This window comes from Pseudonaja textilis, chromosome 1, assembly GCF_049901715.1.
Source record: "Pseudonaja textilis isolate UNSWEBS1 chromosome 1, rPseTex1.2, whole genome shotgun sequence".
In the NCBI taxonomy this organism is placed as follows: domain Eukaryota; kingdom Metazoa; phylum Chordata; class Lepidosauria; order Squamata; family Elapidae; genus Pseudonaja; species Pseudonaja textilis.
Window position 1 is genome coordinate 46,561,886 of NC_141990.1, and position 16,655 is coordinate 46,578,540.

The following is a 16,655-nucleotide window of genomic DNA, read 5'->3' on the forward strand; positions in this document are numbered from 1 at the left end:
AGCTGAATGATAGAAAAAACATGCTTTTTAATGTTTATGTTGAACTCCTTCTATACCCTTTTCTTGTAATTGTTTAGAAACCACCGTAAGTTCCCATTATGCTCTGCTGATTAAAATTTTAAAAGGACTTTGATTAATGAAATTATGAAATAATATAGGTAATACTCATTTAACAATCACATTTAGAACTGACAACTATGTAATTCCCGCTGTGATCATTAAGTGAATCACTGCAATGATTACAGTTAGACAACACATGACCACAATTTGTGATTTTACTTCTGGCTTCTCTATTGACTCTGTTGGAAATGGGATGTGAAGTATGCAAATGGTGATCATGTGATCATGGGATGCTACAGTGATCACAAATGCTCGTTGCCAAGTGCCCAAATTTGCCAAAAGATTAGGGGTTCCCCTGATTTCCAGTCGGAGGCTGTTCCAAAAGACTTGGGGTGACCACCGATAAAGCATGCCTCTGAGGTCCCATCAGATGGATACATTTAAGGAAGGGGACCTGGAATGCACCCAGGAGAGATATCCTCAGGGAGAGGCAGTCCCACAAGTAAACTGTTGGATGTCCCAATAGCATATTTTTATTATTTGGATATAAACTTCTTTGTTCTTGAATTTTTTGAATTTATAAGCATGTTGATATTGAAAAACGTTTTAAAATACATGTCTGATATAACTTTGGACAAGATGTCCTCTTCTGAGGTGCTCAAGTGCTGTTGTTTTTTTTCTGATTTTGGAAAAAATGAGGAGAATATAAACTGTAAACTATTACAGTGCAGTGCCGAGAACATTCAATTGGGATTAGGGAGACTCTGAATGAAATCTCAATTTGATCAAGAGGCTGACTAGTTGAGGTTTTGCCTTTCATTGTCTTTCAGTTTATCTTGCCTCTTGGGACTGTTGTCAGTTAAAAAAAGTGTGCATATATGTGTGTGCATATTTTGCATCTTTTTCGAGAGATGTTTATGCACACTGCTCTGAGCTCCTTGGAGGAAAAGATGTAAAGGATAAAGACTGGGTAATAAAAGGAGGACATTCAGATATGTCTGTCATTTTACTGTCATCCAATGCTGATATGCTCAGATTAGATCCATGATTCAATCATTGAAATACGTAATCTTTCTGAAAGAACAATAATTTCCTCAATTTATAATGTGGTGGTAATTGTCTTCATTCTTGATCTTGATAGATTATCCATATCTCTCCCTTTTAAAAAATATATACCTCTAAAAAGCAAAAAATAAAAATAGTACTTTTTCCTGGATAAGATTTGATAGTTATGTATTTTTATGGCAGTGGTGCTATGTAACTTTTCTATTCCTTATTCTTGTATAAAATAAAATAAAAATATTTTCCCTTGATTTCTGGTGACCATCTTCCTGTAGTTTTCTTGGCATTATTATGGAATAGATTGGATATATTATGGAAAACATTTTTCTGGGATGTTTTTCAACTTCAACTTCTGAGTGTCATCTGCCAACTGGAATTCTCAGACAACCTCCCTTTACCTGACCAAGGATGACTCTACTTAGTTTCTGTGATCAACCAGTCTAGTAATGATGTCTTCTTTTGAGGCACTGTTCTTAGATACACAGGCAGACATTCAGCATAATTTATCTACTTCAAGAAGCCATTGTATCATGGATACAGTGATAAAATTAAACATTTAGGAAGCTGAGTATTGAGTAAATGGATGTGGATATTATCAAGCAGCTCTAAAACCTGGTTTTCCTGTAACTTGTCTCGAAGCCAAAATCATTTGTAGTGTCTTCTCATTTTAGAATTGGTACAAACCATAGTTAACAGTGTCCAAACTGAACTGGTAATCCAATATTGGACATAATAAAAATAGAAGTACTGAAGGTTGTTTAAAATTTAAAATGTGTATACCCTGTCTTTCCTCAGTTTTGTTCAAGGTAATCAACAATGGTAAATTAAAGTAATTGATAAAATAGTAGTAAAATACTAAAGTAACAATACAAAAAAGAAATAAGTATAGTAAATCTTTAAAAGAACAATGTAATGAAGTATAGTGTGCTAAGCTATAATGTAGTGGGTTTGAACTTCGTAAGATGTGTGAACCTAACCAATTGGGGCTTATGTGCATTAGCTTGATCTATGTATCAAATTTGACTGAAAAGGTTTTTTAGTCTCAAAGTCTTCCTGTGAATATATAATATAATAACCAGAAAAATGAGAAGGACAAAAGACAACTTCCTGTGGAAGATGTTTTAGAGTCAGCATTTGCAAAAATACAGTTAAAAACACACACACCAAGGGATAGCTACAACACTGTAATTGGACTCTTGCTTCCTGCCTTTTTTAAAATGAACATTGCATTTGCCCTGGCTAGTTGATCTTCCCTTTTTGAGGATCATTATAGGAGAGAAACAAACCAGCTGCCAGTAGACTGATGAAGGGCAGCCTACTTTTCTGTTTTGCTTCACTCATTGGATAAAGCAGCTGGATGAATTGGCATTTATCAGTACCCAGCTGAAATGGCACCCTCTCTTTCTCAAATAGAAACATTGCCAGGAGATGAGACTTGACCATGGAGTCTGTTAAGTGTCTAGTCTTCTAGTAGCAAGACTGTTGTATGCATGATGTTCAGTGAAGAGAAATTCAGAATCCAAGTCTTTTGTTTTTATCACCAACCAAATAGCTGAAGTCTGCAACCATAAGGGATTAGGGTTGAAGTGGGCACAGTACAGAATAGATTCTCTCATTTATTTATTTTTGATAGTGTTTTATTGGCTGGTCAACATGTTCTCATAAAAAATGGAGCTATACAATCCATTAGGGCTGCCAAATTATATGTATCTTCAATAGATGGTAAAACATTCTGGGACATTTGAGCCCAGATATTTGATCTGGTCTCCTGAAGCAGTTGTAGATGCAAGTCCTTTTTTTCCTCATAAAAGATTTTTGTCAGAAAAAAACCCAGCTTTTTTCTCAGAATGTTGATTTTATTTGTGTTTCAGGGCGATTTGAAGAAGGTGTGATTGAAGAGAGAAGACAGTGCGCGGAAGATTTGCTTCAGTTTTCTGCTAACATCCCCATGCTCTACAATAGCAAGCAGCTTGAAGATTTCTTTAAGGTTAATCTTTTTTCAGCTAGCCTGTCTAATAGATTATTTCATTTCACTGTGTGAGTGGAATGCTTGTTCATAGTGCTATTGCTCTGCAAAAACTAGTACAAATTTATTTATTTATTTATTTGATTTATATTGCCACCTATTCGCGCATGGCGATTCAAGGCGGCTTACACAATGTAGAATCATATTTAAAACAAAAAATAAAAAATGCAGTTTACCATAAATATCAGGAAAATGTAAGCAATCTCTGTGTATTTGCTCAAGGGCAGCTATCCATAGCCTCAACTTCCCATCTAACAGTTGCAAATAATAGGTTCTCAGGATTGACCTAAGGCTGAAACAGATTCTCTATAGTATGGCAACAAACAAACAAACAAACATAAAATCTCCATTCTTTCATACCCCCATATGCAACCACTTATTCAGAAAATTATGCCTGTTTAAAATAGAGTTCTGGGTGATGTAAGTAGGCTAAACTGATAGTTACTATTACAAATCATTCTCTATATGATATAAAACAGAAATGCACTTTATTAGAATGAAGAACAACCAGAGAATTTTCGATTGGGACAGTATACAAATATTGTGAAACAAATGAATAAAGTACCCTATAGATTATATTAAATAGACAAACAACTTTGCTACTATTTTCTGCCTTAACTATATTATTGATGCACATTGGAAGTAAAGAGAGTGTCTAATAGTTAGCAGCTAGATTGGTAACTGCACATTGCTGATATTCTATTAAGTGTTTTTTTAGCAAACAGAGATGATGTCAGTTGGCAATGCAAATGCAATAAAGTAATTATGTCAAGATAATGCAAAAATCAGATATTCTGTAGCATTAAGTTCATGTCATTTGTTCCTCCTTGATCTTTCCTGTAGACACCCAAACTCCCCCATAATAGGGAATATTATGTTCCCTAGAGCTGCAAATATCCAGACATCCCTAAGATGGCAGCAAAGCCTCTATATATGTATTCTGTACTTTTTTGCTACTCTTGATAACCATGCAGAATTTTGCAGTCCAGATCTGATCCATTTGGTTTTGGCTAACTTCACATATCATACCAAACTGTGGTCAGGGAAGCTTGTTTATGTACATCCAGTATTTCTTCCATGAGAGATTAGAGAGACAAGCATGGAGAACCCAGGCTTTGCCTAGGTTCTAATCAGATCCAGATGTGCTTAAGCTCAACTGTATCATATACAGTCCAACTGTGTTGGGAAGCCAAAATGCGTTTTATATAAACCTGACTGAGAAATCACAACCTTTTGTGTGACTGGTAAACATAGTGGTAGGTTTACAATGGAGTTCATTATAATTTATAATTATGGTGTAACAATTAAATTGGTACAACAAGAATAAGGCTGCTAAGCTGATATAAAAACCAGCAAAGATATTTTCTAGTGGAGAACCATTCTGATTCGAGAGATATCAAACTAAAACATGGGCGACAATTAATTTAAGATAAGACAGCTTTCTTTTCTAGCAGATGGAGCAGGGATCTGGTGGGTTATGCACTCTTTGATGTATCCATGCAGATTGTTTAATGAGGAAGTTCTAAGCCTCTTTGAGGAATTTTGTGTATAGCCAGAATGCCTCTTGTGTTTAAAAATCTATTTTATCCTAAAAGCTAATATTGTTGCTTTAAAATGAGATCTTTTTGAAAACAGATGGCACTCTTCAATTTCATTTTTCTAGGATGGGAATATATGTCAGCTGGAAGGTGTTGTAAATCAGTCAATTTGATTTAGGAATACTTTTGATTTTATTGACTATTCTTTCTTTCAATGTATACTTGGATTGAATCTGGAAATAATTTAAAATTAATCTTTACCAACTTGAAATCTCTCTCTCTCTCTCTCCCTCTCCTTCTCCCTCTCCCTCCCTCCCTCCCTCCCTCCATCTATGTATATTGTTTCTCTATATTTTAAGGATGGAGAGGTGCATGATGGATCTGAATTGATTGGTCCTGCAGAACCTCTGGTAGACTCTCTGACAGACAGCTTATCTACCTGCAGTTCTGAAGGTTGGCTGTCTCTTCTAACTTTTTGTAATCTAGTTCCAGATTTTTTTAAACTCTAGTTTCTTTTGGGAAAGGCAGTTGAGGAATTTTATATAGTACATTTGGACCCCTTGATCTCCATGGTGCACTGAGATCGAAACAATCCTGATTTAATATATTATGCAATTGTTTCCTTGGCTTTTTGAGTGGCATGCTGGACACCCATTTCTCCAAAATAGAATTAAATCTAAATTGGAATTTTAACTATTTTGATATATTCTTTCTTTCTTTGTTTCCCCAAGTGGGCAGAAAGAAGGGATCTGTAAGAAGAAAACAATAAAATATGTCAATACTTTTCAGTCATGCCTTAACATTTCCTGTCTTTCTGTCACATTTAAATTAGATTTGGTAACAACTTCTTATGGTCTCTTAATCTTTCATCTCCTCTAGATGGCAGCATTATATTTCAGTTCTAATTTTCTTGATTGTGCAAGAAGTAAATTTTTCCTGGTTTGGTTTTCTCTGTTGTGCAGAAACAATGATGGAATAACACCTATTGTAGCAATAACTGTTCAGGCAATTTTTAATCTAATGTTCTGACTGTAAATGATCCTCATAATCCTCTTTATGATTGGCTTTTTGGTGCATTTCTAGATCATCCAATAGCCAGTGCTCTTTAGGGGGATTCACCAAATGAGGTTCTGGTAAAAAATGCAGTAGAACTTAATGTAAAATCTGAAAAGAAATAGAGACTTGGATGAAAACAAGAATATCAGGGGAAAATACAGATCAGATATCCGAACACTTATAGACTTGTGGTGCATCTTCAGTATAGGTCATTGATCAGGTTAGTTGGAAATCCTACATATCTGAAGGGTGAATGGTTGAGAGAACCTGGTTTAGGCTTTTATAATAAAACATTTATATTTTTCTAGAGTACTTATACCCAACAAACTGTGCCCCTTTCCCCCGTTATTTTTTAGAATTTCCTAAGACTCTCCTTTGTCAAACCTATGCGTAATTAATGTTGGCTTCATTTTATTTTTGTTTCTATAGCTCGGAAAGATGTCCTTGATGAAGTGACGCTTAGCCAGTCAGAATATGGAGGTAAGAAAGAATGGAGTAAATTGAGCAGTGTTTGGTTAATTCATTATTTAATTGAAAAAAAAAAGAGATGTACCCATAATGCACCAGCCCTTTAGGGTGGACTCCACTTGCAGTGTACAGTTTTGAACATTACCAGATTCCAAGCTAAATGGGGCTTTTAAGGAACACCAACACAATGGATTGCATTTGGATCTTATTGGCAATCAAGTCAGCTTCCACAGTAACACTATCACATAGGGAACACAAAGCGGAACCCATTAACATGCAAGCTAAAAATTTCTGAATAGCCCTCAGCTCCGTGTAATGCAAACTTGTAGCAATATAGATGAGAGGTACAAGGGCAAGAATGACCATAAAGAATTCATCCTGATTTGTCGTAGTGTCAGAGAGAGAGAGAGAGAGCGCAAGTTGCTATAATCTGAGACATTCTATGTGCAAAACATTGGCCTTTCTATTAAACTATTGCTCATCTCCTCCAGCTTAAGATCGCCAAATTCATTTTTGGCAGAAGACAGATTTTAACTGGAGGTTTACCAGATTTTGACTTCAATTTCAAGCTGTGCTACTTCACTGGTTCTTTTAATTTGAGTTTTGCATAATGCTCATCTGGTCTACACTTTCAGTATGAGAACTTTTGGAATGCTCTAATTTTACACCGGCTCTATTTTACAGCAATAAAATAAGTTGTCCACTGAATATGAATTGGTGTACAAATAAGCATCTTATTCAAATCATCAGTGACTTTTGGACTATTCCATCAATTTATTTACAAAAGTGCTCTAAATAGAGGCAGGAATACAGATTATAAATCTCCAAGCAATGGGGGCTATTTTAGTGTTATTCACCTGCTTACTGCATTTTATTTACTTGTTAAAAGAAAGATGAGTGACTATTAAATGTCATTATGTACTTTGAGAAAATTATGTTACTCAATAACCTAGGAGCCAAATCTCTTGGAGAACCACTAAAGAAGAAGAAATATTGAGGTATGGGTAGGTTCAGCAGTCTGAAATACTGTCAAAATATCCTGGACAGCTAATATAGATAGATAAAGTATATTTTTACCAACTGTGCTTTAATTGTTCAGACAGAAATTGTAATAAAGCAAATCTATCACTCCTTTATGAGGAATATTGCACCGAGACTTGTCCCAAAGATGCTGTTCAAAAGGCAACTGTACTTTCTTGGTTTTTTTTCGCTTGAATACATTTCATTTCTGAAGAACTGAAGAAGCTTTTTGGATCAGAAGCGGAATGTTTTCAAGGGGAAACCCCCCCACCTAAGAAAGCCCAGTTGCCTTTTGAACACTCCCTTTAGGACAACCATGACCTGGATGATTGAGAAACTTCATAGATATTTACACTGAGACTTATTAGATTAGGTTAAAAAAAGATTCATCAGCTTTGCATAATATAAACAATAATGGAAATGGACAAAGAAGATTGTATTCCTTTCCCATTGAATTGGAACTTGGATTCATCCAATAAATCCAATGTTAGGAGGTTTGCAACAGATAAAAAGAAGCATTTCTTCACCTGGAATTATAGAAGTAGCATCCCAAGTTTTTTGATAATAATCACTGACCTAGAATGATTTGAAAGAAAATTAAATAAATTCAAACAGGAAAAATTGTCACTGGTGGCAAGACATATTGCCTATACATGGCAATACCTCTACCTCCGTAGCCATACATTTCTCAAAGTTAATTGTTGGGCTGCATGAGTGATGGTCTCCAGTGGGCTTTTCTTGAGCCATAGTATGAATTAAATTCTCAACTAGATCGATTTTTAGTTTAACCTGGCAGAGTACTTTTTTTTTATACTCACCAGTGGAATAGGTTATATAATTTAGGTTGAACAAAAATAAGTTATGAATTGTATGATCTTCATCAAAAAATTTCATCATCATTAGAGTTTATGATATACTTTCTGAGTGCTTAAAGTATATCACATCTAATCACCATATAAAAGAAAGACCACTATCTTTTTTAGAAGCAGTGATCTGAGGCTAAAATAGTTAATATCTTTCATGGATACTTCTTGTACTCACCTTCTAAATTAAGACTTGCTAGTAGGGTTTCTTTAGAGGACAAAGGGAGAAGAACATTAATTCCTTCGCTTGCCATTCTTTCCTTGCATTACAGGTTTATCCAGTGACAGTGACTTGATTTCTTTGACCATTGATGCAGATTCTCTTGTTGAGTTAGATGATGGAATGGCTTCTAACCAGGATTCCCCCAGCACATCACTTGGTCTCAGCTTTGCTGCTGAACCTGCAGTATTGGCATCTGCCATTTTAGATCATGAACGGAGCAAATCTGAGAGTGAGAGGGAGAGTCGGGGTTTATTCACTGGGAGCTTGAAGGCCAAACTTGGCAGAAGAGATTACTTGGACAAAGCTGGAGAACTGATAAAGCTGGCCTTGAAGAAGGAGGAAGAGGAAGATTATGAAGCTGCATTTGGCTTTTATAGAAAAGGAGTTGATCTGCTTTTAGAAGGAGTTCAAGGTATGACCTCATTTAACACTGAATTTTAATTTACTTAAGCCTTTATCCTCTATGCAGCAAGTTTGAATTTTAATTAAATAATTGGATATTAAAGGGGAAAAAAAAGCCATTCTGGGTCACTTTACCTTTCTTTCTTTCTTTGTTGAAATAGAAAAGCTTATAAAGAACAGAAATGGTACTTTACTCATAGGCTTACAGGCTAAAAGTCAGTATGCAGAAGGAAAAGAGAAAGCAAATAAGCAAGCCACCAAGGCATTAAAAGGAGGTTTTTTTAGTTACAAAATTTAGCAGGTTGAAGATCAGGATGCAATAGAACAGGGGTGTCAAACTCACATTGTCATGGCGGCATCAGGTGATGTATTGGGACTTTCCCTCCCTTCGCTAAACTGGGCGTGGGTGTGGCCAGCATGTGATGCATCCGGCCCGTGGACCGCAAGTTTGACAACCCTGCAGTAAAAGGACTTCTCCCTCTGATACGTTTGGCAGCACCAGCTGATAGGGGGAAAAGGTGGTTTCTACTTAGGGTGAAATAATCTCTGACTGCTGTTTGGTCTCTGATCCATTCCTCTGAGGCAGGTTTAGCAGGTGAGGCTTCTGGTAGAATGAAAGTTTTTTTTCAAATCAGTCCAGTAGCTTTTGCTAGGAGCAAGGAACTTCTGACCAACAAGTTTACTTCCATAACTTCAATAGGTAAAATTCTAGCTCTGTCTGTTTTTGACATACCTTAAAAACTCTTCTTTGCATATGATTCAGTAGGAGTTTTATTCCCCCCCCCCTGTTGCATTTGGATATTTCAATGAGAGTTTCAAAGTTTTCATTTCCAATTTTATTTAACCACAACTTAGCAATATTTCGGAGCCTATAGTATTATTTATCTTTTGGGTTTGTAGAAACAGACCACCTTATAAACCATAAGCTGAAGTTACTTTATTTCATATAATGATTATTTCACATGTTTGAGAACAAATCTCCAATATGAATAATCAGAAATAGAAGTAAAGTTTAAGTTGAGAAGTACACAGCTTCTAGAGGGACGCTATATTGTTCCCAGCATATAAAGCAAGAGTTATTATGACACAATGTAAAGAACCCTTTCTTGAAGTTCTAATCTGAGCCCACAGGGGGGTGCTCAAGGCAAAGTCTTCTATTTTTCTCTAGGGGATAAGAGAATCCTTTCCACTGAATATGAATTGATAACTGGAAGGTAATATTTTTGAATGTCCCAAATTTCTTAACAAACTAATTGTGCCAAAACAGTTCCCATCAGGATTTTCGCATTAATAAATGAGTGAAACTAGTATACTTTCTTCACAAATAAAATTGGAGACTTATGTACTATCAAATCTGGATCTATCCTATCCTATCCTATCCTATCCTATCCTATCCTATCCTATCCTATCCTATCCTATCTTCTGGGCAACTTAACATGTACAAAACAATACTATAAACAATAAAACCCAATAGATCAGGGGTCACCAACCTTTTGGACCTCAGGGACCACCAAACTCATAATTTTAAACCCCAGGGATCACTAACTGGTTCTGTGGGCATGGCCTAATTTGTGGGTGTGGCTTGGTGGACATGACTGGCTGGGCATGGCTTGTATGTAAATATTATAAATATTGATATAAATATTGAATTTTTTATAAAACAAAGGGCAACTTTTACCCAAAATCAGGCAAAGCAGACAGCAGATTGAATTGCTCACAGATTCACAGATTTATTCATTGATCTATCCATCTGCCATTGGCTAGCTCAGTCTGCCACATAAAATTTGCTTGCAAGCAAATTCATAAAATTTGCTAGCAAGCAAACTCACAAAATTAACTCACAACACACCATGTATGTAAATATTGAATTTTTTATATAAAAAGGAGCAAGTTTTACCCAAAATCAGGCAAAGCAGGCAGGCAGATTGAGTTGCTCACAGAATCATTCATTGATCTATCTATCATCAGTTACCTGAGTCTGTCACATAAAATTAACTTGCCATGAGTCTGCACTGAATAATAGAACCTTCAGTCCTAAGGGAGGTTTGGCTGTGCTTAAAAGCAGAGCCGAAGATCTAAAGGCTAGCTAGAAAGCAAGAAATCCAACCATTTCTGCTTCCTAGCTAATCTAAATCTCCTGGCACAGTAAAACAGCTGATGGTGGGGGGGGGGAGGAAAGTAGCAACTTAGCAGGCAAGTTTGCCAGGTAAGGAGTGATTGGGAGGAGGGTTCCCGCAGACCATGTGGGTGGCGCAGTCTTGTGTTTCTGTGCAGCCTGGATTAGTTGCTTTGGGGGGGGGTGCTCTGGGGGTGACATTTCTCTGCGGCCCACCAAAATTTTCTCCTGGCCCACCCACTGGTTGGCAACTGCTGCAATAGATAGCATCACACAAAGAAATAACCAAACTCTCTCCACCAGCAGAAAGAGAGAGGAAGATCTAAGTTATGAACAAGTATAATTATACAAAATGCTTTAATGCTTTCTTTAAAGGCTGGTAAGGTAGACATTATAGAAATATCTGAGGGAATATTATTTCAGAGGACAGATGTACAGCCAGTATTTATTCATATTCTGGAAGTGTACACTAATGGTATATTGAATTTGTTGATACCACTTAGGGAATGCTTAGTATGCTGTAGTAATAGTTGTCTTACTTGTTTGCCCTGTGTGATTGCAGGGCCTGCTTTTTTAAGATTGTACTCACCTAGTTTTTGCAGTGAAGCTATTAATCCATGAAACAGTGATGAGGGTTTGTTGATCAGCTGCTTATTGCAGAGCTTGACATTGATTTAAGCTGAGAGGAAATGGCTGGACCAAGGTCAGCTTGCTTCCATAGCTTGCTTCCATGCCTAAGGGGGTACTAGAACTTGAATCTTTCCAGCACTTAAGCAGTTTTAGCTTTCTGTAGCATTATGTAGCAGTATAATTACAATTAATAATGCTATCATAGTGTGTTTGTTATAGTGTGTATTTAGATTGGAGATTCCCTGGTTGAAGTCCACTGTCAGCTGAGAAATCTCATTGGGTGATTTTGAGTCAGTAACTCTCTCATTTCAGCTTGTTCCCAGAGTTGTGTTAAAAACTGAAAGAAAGGCTGAGACTTCAAATGACTCTCCATTCCTGTTGCCTTTTGTTGTTAGAAAACTATCTTCTGGTACCTCTGTCCTTGAGTCCTTGATCTTTTTAAAATCCTTCTCTCCAATCTCCCCCTTTAACTTCTAACTAGGATGCTATTTTACAGCTGAACCTAATTTGGGAATCACAAACATTGCATAGGATTGTGTGCTGATGTCTTTAAAAAGAAACAGGGTTTCATTTTCTACTACACACAAATACAAATACAAGCTATTGCCACATGGTGGCATCAAGCATGTAGAATAGGTATATCCCAAACTTTATCTGATATCTATTGAACGTAAAATAATCCCACCTTTCCCTCTCCCTGTTTTTTTTTTTTTTACAATTTGTCATATATTAACAAATCATGTTGTTTCACGTTGCTTGGTATAGTCTACACTAGCTAGAAATTGAATCTTGTCTTTGGTGATGGTGGTGTCCTAAGAATGTGTCCTACTAATGAGCTACAGTTTTTCTTCTTTATAGACATTTATCTTGGACTCATTTTTGTATATATGTCTATTGAACTTCCTTTAAGATATAGAAACATTTTTTTTAATAAAAGAAAAAACTGCTCTTCAATGCCAGTCTGCTTTAGTATACTTGAATTGCAGTTGCTTCCAGAGTATAAAATACGCTATAACCATTTGTGTTTTCCTGAAGATAACATTAGTTAACAGTGTTTCTAAAATAACATTTTTGATATTCTTTAATTCCCATTCAAGATGGTGGAAGCGGTTTTCAGACATTTTATCTTCAAAGAATCTTCCTTGCAGGAATTTATATACCAAGAAGCTCTGATCCACTAAGGAAGATTTCTCCAAACTGACACCCTTCACACGTTAAGTTTGCAGGTCCCAAATTCCCAATCAGCTTTGCCAATAATTTAATAGTATTTTCACCAAGCCTAAATGCAGTCCATCCTCACTGATGAACAGTTTTCTGTGCCTTTGTGTCACAGAAGTAAGTAAGTAAGAAGTAAGTAGCAGTGAGCAAGATGTTGTTCAAGAGAAGCTCTTGCCAGGCCATTGTAGGACTTTTTGTTCCCTAAGGCAAAAAGATAAAATATATTTGAAATGGAAAATACAGTTTGGACCAGTTTAATGGCCATATTCACTGTATCTGTTGACAGGTCCTTAAAGAAACCTCTTCTTTTCTTAGGTCCACATGTTAGCTGTCTAATTATCTAATCCAAGCTTCTAATATTTCCCTTTTATTCTCCAGAAAACTAGGGATGATCTTTTTGAAATATTTTTTCCACAGTCCCTCCTTCTATGGCCTGAAATATCTTTTATACATTGGTTGGTCAGTCTCCAGCTCTCCCTCTTGTCTCCTGCAGTCATTCCCACATACTATTACATCAATTCCAGGAAACTATGTATTTGAGTTTAGGAGATATTAACTCAAGGGGAGGCAAGGGCTATAACTGAAAACTGCTTCTGGGCTAGTGGTTCTCTCACCATCTCAACAGGAGAGGTTATTAGTAGCTTTCTTGTAAGGAATATATTGTATATTTGTAACAGCTAAATACAAAGAGAAGTACCTTTACTACTCCAAATTTAGGGGATAAATATGTCCTGACCACCCCTTTCCTTAAAGACTGCTCTTTAAAGAGTTTCTGGTAAAAATATCAGATTTATTTGGGAGTGTTGGGAGTAAAATCAGTCTATGATTGAAATTAACAGAGATTTTGAAGTCCAAATATTGTATTTTGTAATAAAATTTTATTAGAAAAAAAGAAAAAAGCAAGAATGAATACAGCTAATACTTTCATGAAGGAGAATGATTTGATGAAACAAAACAATGCACATCTGTGGCAAAAGTAAGTGTGCTGCATGCACATTTATTAAAGGAGGCCAGCTGGTGATCAGAATTTCCTCATCACAAAATAACACTGCCCGTTGATAGACTCCTGTGTTTTTATTTTCCTCTTTGTAGAAAACATTTTTTCAATAAAATTTTGTGCGTAGTCCAACAAGAGAAATAGAAAAGGAAAGAAATATGGTATTTCCTTGAGTTGTAACCTTTCAACAAGGGCTGTGCTCTAGCTGGAAATGTTGGTCACGAAATTAGCTAGCTGAAGATTCCCAGAACTGTCTCTCAGGACCCAAGAAATTTACTCTGAGTTATTTGAAAACCATAGCTATGTTTTGTAGATGTTGCTTACTCTCCCGTGTTACTTTTCACTTAGAAATATTTCCAAGAAAAGTGATCAGCCTGTCACTTCAGGGTGAAATGCATCATATATTAAGCTTTAGTTTGAGACCGAGAAGCTGCTTTCTGAGTCCTACCTCTTCAGCCAAATTCTTCTTATTAGGGATGTTCTAGAAAAAAGGAGTCTTTATGTATCTGTAAAATAAGTAAGACGTAGGATTAGTCTGATTTATTTCTATTTGTTTTGTCCTGACAATAATTATGTTCTTTTAATATATTAAATTGTCCTAGTTTTAAATCATAGGATGTGTGTGTGTGTGTGTGTGTGTGTGTGTGTGTGTGAAGAGAAGGACTAGGAATGACATGATGGCAGTTTTTCAATATTCACAGTGTCAACCTATTTTCCAAAGCATCTGAAAGCAACACAAAGAAGTCACCAATGGAAGCTTAAAAAGAGAAAGAAAAAAGAAAGCTGTCTAGAACAGCCTCATAGCAAAATAGGCAGCACATAAATTTGATAAGTAAGAGAACTCCAACCTAGAACTAAGGAGAAATTTCCTGTCAGTGAGATTAATCAATTAGTAGAATAGCTTGCCTTCAGAAGTTGTGGGTATTCCATCACTGGAGGTTTTAAAGGAGAGATTGGACATCCATTTATCTGGAATAGAATAGGGCCTCCTGCCTGAGCAGGGTTTGCACTAGAAGGTCTCCAAGATCCCTTCCAAATCTGTTATTCTGTATTTTAGTAGAATGTTACACATACTGTAATGTTAAATGCATACACATAATTTTTAAGCTCAGGCCAAAGTTTATTTTGTTTTCTAACATGGGTATATAGATGTCTTTAGCAGGGGTGCGATTCAACCGGTGCAACAACCAGTTTGGTGAGTGCGTGCTTTGTGTGCGCACAGAGCATTTACTACTGACCTTCTTCAGTGACCTCAGTATGTTAAACAGCTGATGGGCGGCAATCTGCTGTCCCGTGCAAATCAGCTTAGGTTGAAAACAAGGATTTAAAGCACAGACTAGAGTCAGGGCGGGTGATGGGCCCAACAGCTAATCATCAGAGCAAACCGGTTCCCTCACAGCTAATCCTTGGAGCTCCCAGTTGGCCTAAACCAGCCCGAACAGGTAGAATCCCAACCCTGGACTTAGGAATGCTCCCAAGGTTGCCAGAAATATTTCAATCTTCACAAGATTGATATTAATAAATTTTAGAAATAAATACACTTAGAGAGGAACTATTCTGGGAAATTCACGAGGTTATCTTGAAAGACACAAAGAAAAAAATTAATTAAGATAGATGGATAGATGGATGGATGGATGGATGGAAAATTTTTGTACATATCTATATTAATAGAAGTTAATGATTATTTTCAAAATACATAAAAATATCAAACTACCCTTTTCTTTATAAGTCAGAATGTTAAGATTCCCAAAGAATTATTGTCTGCATCCTCCCATTGGATTATATGGAGACACAGCAGGATTTCTTAGCTGTAGCACCTCAATTATGAAACGCTCTCCCAGCTCAGAAATGAAAGTGTTGGTTTGGAAAGGCCTAGCTATCCATCTGGACTTTTGATTTTTGCTGACAGCAAGGTTAAGGTTTAATCAAGGACACACAGTAATCCTTCAGGCTAATGAAAGAACCTACTTTTGTCATTCCCAGAATCTATGTTGCTTCCATTAGCCTACTTCTGGCCCTCTTTTTTTTGATTCTGTAATAGAAGTGGGAGAGCCTATGTGCTGCATGTACGTGCCGCATGTATCTTTCCTGGCTCCACTCAGATTTGGCAGCAAGATGACAAAATTTTCAGCAGTGTTGTGTTTTGGGGTTTGTTTTTTGTTTTCAGAACCAAGTGGAGAGTAATTATGTGAACTGTAGTTAAATAATTTAATTTTAATTAAGCTTAAATTCAATATTTCACCAGGACTAGAGTCCCTAGCACAGTATTAAAAGGGAAATGTGATGTCTCCTCCCCCCAAACTCCCCCTCCCAATCTAGCAGGTAGATGAAATTCTGGTATACAGTACGCAAAGATATTGGCTAAAATAATTTTTAGCATCAAATTTGATTCAGGCCTCTGTGTTTCTACAGAATGGTTTTCTAGCCGCCTGCATGCCTCCTTCAAAGTGATGCCCCGAATCAGCCGTCACCAACTTGATGCCTTCTATGTATTTGGATGTCACCCGCCCCTTAATGCTTGCCCACGCTGTCTAAGAATTCTGGGGATTAAAATCTCAGGATATCCAGAGGGCATCAGAATAGGGAAGATGGCTGTAAAACTTCATGGATTCTGGCTGAAATTTGCTACCCCAGTTGTAGAGAAGGACATGATCTAGATCATCTGTAAAACTGATGCTGGAGTTTATTAATATGAAGAGCAGCCTAAGGTTGGTACACCCCTCCAGGCCCATTTGTTGCCTTCTGATTTAGCGAATACCCTTTTTGTTAATTGATTCTTTCTAGTAAGTCCTCAGACGAACTGTGCACCACATCAATCTCTTCCCTACTTTTATAGATGGGTTGGAAAGAAGGCCAGAAGCATACTTTGAACAGTCTTTCCAATGAAATAATTTTCGCTGCTGGTATTTTCTTACTATTACTTTCTATACGGATGTTGTTGGTTTATTTTGTTTTTTCAAATCAATTGCCCTGAGA

At 36.6% G+C, this 16,655-nt stretch overlaps 1 protein-coding gene across 12 annotated transcripts in view; it reads left to right on the top strand.

Moving 5' to 3' along the window:
* The window catches only part of RPS6KC1 (ribosomal protein S6 kinase C1), a 93,056-nt gene that overhangs the window by 16,424 nt on the left and 59,977 nt on the right, over positions 1-16,655 (top strand). For 8 of the 12 annotated variants that reach the window (XM_026695765.2, XM_087933293.1, XM_087933296.1 and 5 more), the window contains 4 exons: positions 2,994-3,109; positions 5,046-5,139; positions 6,172-6,222; positions 8,366-8,728. In XM_026695765.2, the coding sequence (XP_026551550.2) occupies positions 2,994-3,109; positions 5,046-5,139; positions 6,172-6,222; positions 8,366-8,728 (624 nt within the window). The remainder of the gene's footprint in view (positions 1-2,993; positions 3,110-5,045; positions 5,140-6,171; positions 6,223-8,365; positions 8,729-16,655) is intronic. The other 4 variants (XM_087933316.1, XM_087933321.1, XM_087933314.1 and 1 more) reach the window with 1 other exon arrangement.